General features: G+C 41.0%; 1 protein-coding gene across 1 annotated transcript; it reads right to left on the reverse strand.

Annotated features, from left to right (window-relative positions):
* Positions 1-3,884: 3,884 nt before the first annotated feature.
* Positions 3,885-8,866, reverse strand: Mcm6 (minichromosome maintenance 6). The gene is made up of 5 exons (XM_022830096.2): positions 8,773-8,866; positions 7,534-7,781; positions 6,981-7,294; positions 6,508-6,674; positions 3,885-6,285 (listed from the first exon to the last, which is right to left on the reverse strand). The coding sequence occupies exons 2-5, from the start codon at positions 7,771-7,773 to the stop codon at positions 4,598-4,600; spliced, it is 2,409 nt and encodes an 802-aa protein (XP_022685831.1). The 5' UTR covers positions 7,774-7,781; positions 8,773-8,866; the 3' UTR covers positions 3,885-4,597.
* Positions 8,867-8,945: the final 79 nt, after the last annotated feature.

Consider the following 8,945-nt stretch of genomic DNA (forward strand, 5'->3'; position numbering starts at 1 on the left):
GGATTGTTTACTACTGTACAAGTAAATCATTTCTCTCCTACCACTAATGAATCTTTGGAAAATTTTTAAAAATTACGTATTTTCAGTATGTGAATACTTTATGCATAGCAAAAAATCGTAATAATTTCAGCTCACTGCGAGAATCATCGTTTTATAATGCTTGCATGTAATCATCAATGCTGGATCTACACCAGCATCCATCACATAGTCCTCAAGTGTCCCTTAAAAAGATTTATGCTAGGATAGCCGAGGCGGAGCATACGCGCTACCTTCAATAGCAGAATTTTGCTGATCCTGAAACCATTCATCTACCCGGTGCCCGAGTCGTTCTTTTGCAACCGATAAACCGAATACTTTCAACGCTCAATATTGATTCGTTTAGTGATGTTGCATTTCTATAATATATCAATTGGTCGTAGACAACGAGGTTGAGTTGAACAAACTGAAATTCGAACGTTACGTAGGTCTAAAGACGCCATTTCTGTTAACAGCACTTCTTATACACGGATAGCGCCGGTTTCAGGATGACTGATCTCAATGAGCTTGGTGAAGCATTGTACACTAGCTTATTGAACATTGTTAAAGACTGCAACGGAAGACACGTTGATTTTAAGGAGATGTCGAGAGTCTTAACTGAATTAATGGCGAAGCACCATCCCAAATGGAACTGGACTGTTTTATGCGGCGATCAATATGACGTCAGCACTGACGGTCGAAAAATGAGGGACATTATGCTGTGTAAGACAATTGAAGGGGTGAAGGTAATGGTGCTTCGAGGTTCGCCATTGGAGAGGTACATAGGAGGGCCAGCGAATATTTGCGTGGTACGAAATAAGCTGGGCAAAAGCGATACCGACGCGATTAAAGCCGCCGTCGAGTATTCAGCTGGGGATTGTGGTCGAATGACGGAACTTATAAGAAAACATCTCAAGGCAGCTTATCCGTGTGAGAATTGGATCGTTATTGCTGGCGATGACTTTGCGCTCAGTCAAGACTATGAACAGATGCCCTGTCTTGCATTCTGTGCAACCGTTGGGCATATAAGCATCATTGTTGTAAAGGCTCAAAATTTCAATTTTTAGTATACCATTATTAAGGTGAACTAAATCTATGAATTCGTATAAGTGAAGACAAATGTATGGAGCGCAGTTTGAAAGAATAGTCAATATTAAGGACAACTAAATTCTTGAATTGAGTTCGCTTTTTATGAGTTGTTACCTTCTATGTGTTCAAAGTCAAAACGCTTTCCGGCATGGAAAGATTACCAATTTTAATCTCTTGAACCGTAGATTCCTCGTAAACAAAAGTCTCAAGTTATTTTAAGGTCTCTTCGTATTGAAATGAGTACTCTTCCAAAATAGTTCAAAAAAGTTCATATTTATTGTAATCAGTCCATATTTGTTGTGATTTAAAAAATTAAATGCCAAATAGAAAGCGTCTATAAAATATTTACTCACGTTGAAATCAACGTTAATTTTACAATATTATTTCTAATGCTCGTTTAAACAAAAACTGAAGACTTCGTTTAAGGATGTTTAAATACTGTTTTTGCTGAACGTACGATTTGTACTTGTTGAAACAGACAAGGAAATCAATCCTTTTTTTCTCATTATAGGGGTGACGATTCATAGTACGGTTGTTGTTTATAAGACTCGAATAACAGTTCTCCGGTATTAGCATAGAGCTATCTTTCAAATATCTTCCGAATAGCAGCAACTAGTTATGTCAGCTAGTAAATTCAAGATCAAATGAATGTTTTTGCCTAATTACAACTTCGTATCAGTTGAATGTAATTGCAAAATTATGGCTAGCATAGTTTCAGTTCTGTCCGGTTCACATATTCAAAACTTAAACTACACAGATTCTTGCAGGGCTTTAACTTACAATAAAGCGGATTTTGCATAGTCCTTCTGCTATAATTCTGGACGAAACGGCGTTTCATCTGTGATCGATTACTGAGGTTTATTTGCCAGTTAATACAATCTCTCTAAGACAATGGTAATCGTTAAGCACGACAAACAATGTAAAAACTGAGATGAATATGCGAAGCCATTACGAGAAGTGAACTAGCAGTGGGGCAGCAGATTTGGTGCATTTGGTGTCTCCTATTATGTCAATGATTTGAGTAGCTAAGTGCCTGGCAGAGAACTTGATGCGATTTGGGTACAGCGTACTGACGTATGGCATCGATTTGCCATCCACAACGCTTCTAGGCAGTGTTTTTCACTACCATTCAGCTAGAATCTGCTGGAAAGTGCTGGATCTATTTCGTTTATTTTTTCGTTCTGTGTCCAATAAACTAAATCGTGCTGTCAGTTCTGAAATTAGTAACGGCGCTTCGTACAGCTAGTAAACAGATCTGTTTCTCAACGACACAGGTAGACATTACGTAGCCAAGATTAAGAGGCTTCATCGTTAAGTGCTTGCGAATTAATGACATTTCTACGTAGTCACAATGGATCCGGTGAAGGTAGTGATACTTGATAACGGAACCTCATTGCGTTAGCCTTTTGAGGTTCATCTAAGGACTTTCAGTCTAGAAATGAAGGCGCTAAAGACAGTTTTCGACTATTACTAAGCGTTATTTGCTGTCTGCTTAGTGCCTAGCGGCAGCACTGGATCTAAAACTCAAATCATTTATTTTAATACTAAACGTACTCAACGCTACTGTACCATGCGTCTTCACATGTAGAAGAATACTCCAGTGGCGCTCCTTTTGAGCCTGAAGAGCACAGTTGACCACAAAGCCATGTGCTTATCTACGTCATCGCCGCCAATAGCCTTCTGATTTCTGAGTTAAGGTTATGCCTCATGCGATTTGAAGATCATTCAAATAGTAAGCGATAACGAGACGAACAACTATACGTGTGACAAATTGGCAGTAAGTTGCTAAGTCGTACCGCACGACTGTGTTAGAAGCACCTTTAGATTAGCCAAGACCTTGCCTTTATCTCTTTTCAGTTTTCTATCCAAAAGTTTTGGCATCATGGAGGAAATCAACAATCTAGGCTTTGTTTCGGAATACGTGGAACGCATCATTATGGATAACATGGGCAAAAATATGTCAATGCAAGAGATGGCCAAGCAGATCACCCAAGTAGTTTCACACAATTATTCAAAGTGGAATTGGACCGTTCTGTGCGGTGATAAATACGAGGTTAGTACGGAAGGTCGAAAAAATCGAGACGTGATGTACCACAGAAAGTTGCACGATAACCTGAAAGTGCTTATTCTTCGTGGCTCGCCGCTGGACAAATACACTGGGGGACCAGCGATCCTTTCCATTGTGCGAAACAAGCTACAAAGTCCTCAGAATGATTCAGACCACATTCGGATGTGCATTGAGCATGCTTGCGGCGACAGCGGTCGAATGGTTGAGCATATCAGGAAGTACCTTAAAGACCAGTACCCCCGTGAAAATTGGATCGTAATAGCTGGTGATGACTTTGCTCTTAGCCAAGACTACGAGCAGATGCCAAGCCTAGCGTTTTGTGCTACCGTTGGCCATATCAGTGTCATTGTGGTCAAAGCGCAAGCTATCAACATGTAACTGAACATAGCTAACAGTGTAGTTAGCAGAATAGTATTTTAATTTCGCAGAAAATATAAATTGGTCTTTGGATATGATTAATTTAAGCCGCAACAGGTGCGCGATTGACTGCACCGGACAGAGTAAATTTATAACTTACTATAGGAAATACTGCTTTTTTTTGCTTAACCAATATATAGACCTATAAATGGATACATCTATAGTCGTTTTCTTGCAAAGCATTTAAGTAATTTAGGCTACTTCTACTACTTCAGCTACTGGTACAAAAAAACTATTCATATTCATTCCTGATGTAACCGGCGATGAAAATAATTCTCAATAAACTTAGAAACTCTTGTGTATCACCTTTCTGTTAGTTTTATTCTACATATTTCTTTTTTGGACAGCTTTCACTAAACATGACTAATGGTAGGTAAAACTAAATGGCAAGATAATTGATGCCCGGTTAACGAATTCGATATTTGTTGCTTTTGTGGTATATTGATGAGATTTCTCTTTAAAAATATCTAGCTGTAATAAAAATAGCATTCTTTATAATGAAGTGGTGCACGACCTTCAATATGAATACTTACCTGCACTAGTTGTCTTCGCCAAGATAATAAGGCACCGTATGACTCAAAATCTTTGATACAACGTTAACTATGCATACGCAAAGCGCCATCACTGCATACCAATTGTCTCACGGGAAGTGAGTTTCTAAAACATACTGTTTTTTTTTGTATTTTCTTCTTCATCAGTATGTTCTCTGAATGATATTGAAGTTTGTGATAAGCATATAATGCTATTTCTATTAGTTTTCGAAAAGAGTAACGGAGATATATACAACAATGTGGTCAACTAAAAATCATATTCGCGATCACAGTTCTTGCTATCGGTCGTTTACTTGACGAACCCTACCACTAAACCAAATTACTGTCCTTGAGATTTGGACGTGCACTACTCTGTACAAGAGTATAATTATATCCATACGTAAATATCGCACCAACGTGTCCTCCGACGTGGTTCACGAGATCAACTCTGTCGTAAGCTCCTATGTTAGCTTTCATTTCAGTCGGTGGCAACATAGTTGGGATGGACCGCTATGACGGGCTGCTCAAGCGTCTCTTCGCCGTCACCCCTCAATCCGACCTTTCCAATCTTTAGCAGAATGCCGTCGGCAATTAGCCGATCGATGACTTTATCGCACAGCTCCTTTTTAGCCATTAGCTGGTCAACGTCGTCGATTTCTTTTTCCATTTGTTCGAGATACCAGTTTAGAAGCTCTTCCTTATTCATTGTACCTTCCTCCTCTTCGGTATCCTTTTGCCGAATAGCAAATACGAGAAGGTTAGCAATTGCGCGATATTCTTCGAAATGAATAGAGAGATGGCGTTTTGGTTTTGCTTGGCTACCAGCCTGGGCATCCATCGATTGGTTCTCCTTGTCTTCCATGTCGACGTCCATTTGAGGTTCATCCTCTTCTTCTTCGATAAGGTGGATATCAGGCTGTTCTACTCGGATAATCGACTTGTTAAGAAGGCGAAATGCCTCTTTGACGTGTTTCTCTTTGACTTCGTCCAGGCAGTGCATGCGCGCAATTCCTTCGGCAAGACGAATCATTGACTCGAGCTGACGTACGGTGATTCGCCACGCTGACTTGGACACACCTCCACAGTCTCTCTGTCGAAGATGGCGGTACTGTTCAACCAGATAATCCTTAGCTGCCTCAGTCATTTTTGGCTTAAACATACGAGCAAATTGAATATAACGCTGGATCTCTTCGCGAGTGTAAACCTTGCTTTTCTCCATTGCTTCCATGCCAGTCTGATGCAAATTAACGATAGTTCGTGCAATGGCGTAGTCAGTGATATCGTTGCAATCGTCGATCAAAACGAAGAACAGATCAAACCGTGACATGATAGGCGGGGACAGAGTAATGTTCTGCTGCAGGGACTTCGTCCGGTCATAACGCCCATTAATGGGATTGGCAGCAGCAAGAATCGAGGCACGCGCATTCAGCGTCGCCTTGACACCGGCTTTTGTGATCGAGATCGTTTGCTGTTCCATAGCCTCGTGAATCGCAACCTGATCCTTTGGGTCCATCTTGTCAAACTCGTCAATACAACACACGCCGTTATCAGCAAGCATTAGGGCACCGGCTTCGATAACGAATTCGTGGCTTTCGTCGTCCCGAACAACCGCAGCTGTGAGGCCGGATGCCGTCGAGGCTTTACCTGATGTGTAGATGGCACGTGGCGTAAAGTCGGCAACTTGTTTGAGAAACTGGGACTTGGCAGTTGAAGGATCGCCAACAATACAAATGTTAATATCGCCACGAAGCGTTGTGCCTTCGGCGGTCTTTTTGGGCACGCCACCAAATTGCATAATGAGGATGCCACGTTTTATTTCGTCGTTTCCATGAATTGAAGGAAACAAGGAGTCGCAAAGGTTCTTGTATAGCTCGCGATCTTGCGACATCTCGTAGATTTTGTCCCAGTGCTGAGGCTGGAGATTTTTTCGAACTTCGTTCGGTGTCAATTCAGTACCATCGTCGTGGCGGTTTGCCATACTTGTATTACAAGGCTCGACTGTACACGCCAAGAACGCCGTACGATAGCCCATTTCTCGAACGCCAAGATTGCGAAGACCGGAGATTCCCTCATTCTCAAAACCCTGTTGCTGCTTGCTACTAGCGCGCTCTGCCTTCAGACCAGGTGTGCTCAGTTTGCTTACATCAGGTACAACAATGAGAGTGCCTGAAACATTCGGTGGGCATGCAATTGTTACATGGTAAATTTCGTAAACATATCTAACCTCTTATTATTTACACGGTTAAATAGTTTAGTATTCACGATGTCAAACGTTGGATTGGGCTAAGCACCACTAAAGATGGGAAAGGGTTTTTAGCACTATTATGTGAGCGAGGTTTTAATAGGTAAATTTAATAGCATTTCAGTTAATAAACACATTATTCATACCGATGAATTCACACTTGTCTCCGGCCTGTGCCGTTTCGACGGCCTCGGCACGAACCACAACCTCAACACTGCGGGGTATATTTCCTCGGGGCAGCTCTCCTTGTGTTTCCTGGATACGAACCTTCTGAAAATCCACAAACTTCGATTTGGACGTGTCTAACAAAAACCTGCGAAATTACAAACAACGAAAACAACCTTCGAGTCACTTAAAGATAATTTGGAAACCATTGGTTATATGACTAATGTGGAGAATATGTCTGGTAAGTTGGATGCCATCGCGGAAAGCCTTGTGTATTTTCATACGACGGCAAAATGGATTTTTTAACGTTACTAGCTTTGGCTACCTTCAACTTCCGTCATTGCTATAAGTCTCTAAATTTACACTATAAATAATTGTTACAGATCTGGGATAGTTACATAATAATAAAGCCACTCCAACTATCCTATGTCAGTAATGCGTATTTTAATCGCACCTTGAACGATTATTGCAGACCGGGTTGGGGCAAATAGAGGGCTCGGTGTATTTGAACTGTTGCTCCACTCCAGGAATCCATGTTTGGCAGTCAAGGCACTGGAAAGTACCAGAGACAAGCTCCGGATGTACGGGGTGTGTACGGACGACTTGGCCGGTAATCTTGATCAACGAACCCAATCGCAGCATGGTCATCTCACGTACCTTGTGTGCTGTACTTACTTCGGTGAAGGCAACATAAAAGTCCTTATCGACTGGGCTGTCACTTCGATCGCGAACAAGATTCTTCACAGCATGACAAAGGTACGGATACACCTAAATATACAGTAATATTGAATCTTTACTGTTTGTTTTCATATAGATTTCACATAAAATCTCGCGAGGGAATAAGTATACCATATAAATATCACCGAGTGCTTTGAGTACCGTGTGCATATTTGGAATTGCACATCAGGTTGATGCAAACGATATAACAAGAAGTCCTATTTCGTCTGCGTGACATGCTAGGACGTAAGCTTGGACCAAATAGAGTTAAAAAAAAACTGTATACTTACTCGATAATACTCTTCAATAATGACGTTGGAAAGGTTCTGGGAAAAACGTTCCACATCGGCCATACTGACAGTTAGTGTATCTCTTTCAGGTTTGAGAAGTAGAAACGCTTCTTCCGTGTACTTCTTTGCATTTTTTTCATCCACCCATTCTTCAAGAAATTCCTGAAACATTTTCTGACACTGTTCGCCCATCGCGTCCTTGACGTGCGACGGGCCCGCACGAAGATCGGAAACGTCCATCCTGTAGACTGGTAAAGAGCCGCGACAATACAATGAGGCAATTGCTCTGAATTTTACCTCGGATATTTAACCCGTTAGGCATTGCTTCTGATGGTTGGCCGCTTCCAGCTCAGAACAAACGTGTATACGCCCGGATTCGAATATAGACCTCCTTGCGTATCGCGCGTTTACTAGACAACCGCTTTACGAGCGCGCTATCGCGCGAATAACAATTAGTTACCAGGGCACTACTGTGATATGAAATAGTGGTTGGTTAGCTGTGCACCTCTTCGACACAGGCAGCGTAAACGAACCGTGGCTGATATATTAAATTAAATGGAAATTAGTTGTAAAAGCCATTGTGCAAAAACTACCATACTGAGGTGATAAGATTCACTTCTCCGTTAATATCTTAAATCACCTTTTAAGATGTATATTTTTCACCATATTTACACTTATCTAGCTAGAGATCATATTTATACTTATCTGGCTCATCCGTTGGTCTAGATATTCTTGTACCAGCTGTAATCTGTTCCTGGGAGGGCTTAACTGTCACTCCTTCGGATTTCTTAACAGTGAAGCTATTAAACTATCAAGCAGTTCGCTAGTATACGCATTACGAATGCAATAGACAGCTTCTGTTTTGGGACAAACAACATCTTGCTTTGAAATCTAATGCGACTATTGAAATTGCTTTATTCGGGGCATCTATACTGATTTATGCCGAATTAGCCAACTTGTCTTCCTTTCACAGCATATAAATACCTACGTGGAACACCTTTACTTAGTTTACTAGTACATTAAAATATTTGACAATGATGCTCGTTTCCACTACGAATTTAATATCTTGTGCTATTGAAAATAGTTACAGATATTTAAAGGACTGTTTAAAGGGGCGTACCTCCCTTACCTGGAAGTAGTCTGCAATGAACCATATCTCCCCACTCGAATCGTATCATCTAGCTTACATTTATACATCAAAAATTGCTATGTCATATTTAAAAATTATCGTAAAATTACCTTTTTCTTAGTGCTTGACTCTCGTTCGACAGTTGCCACCGATTGCCAGGTATACGGCGCGCGGGTTTTGGCGCCAATAGGAGAAGTTCCGGCGAAATTGCGAAACTGTGTATCCTTATTGAATTCTTCAGAATTGCAGAATATAGTGATTTCGTTTCATTCGGTATTTTAGC

This window comes from Varroa jacobsoni, unplaced genomic scaffold (assembly GCF_002532875.2).
Source record: "Varroa jacobsoni isolate VJ856 unplaced genomic scaffold, vjacob_1.0 scaffold_253, whole genome shotgun sequence".
Lineage (NCBI taxonomy): Eukaryota > Metazoa > Arthropoda > Arachnida > Mesostigmata > Varroidae > Varroa > Varroa jacobsoni.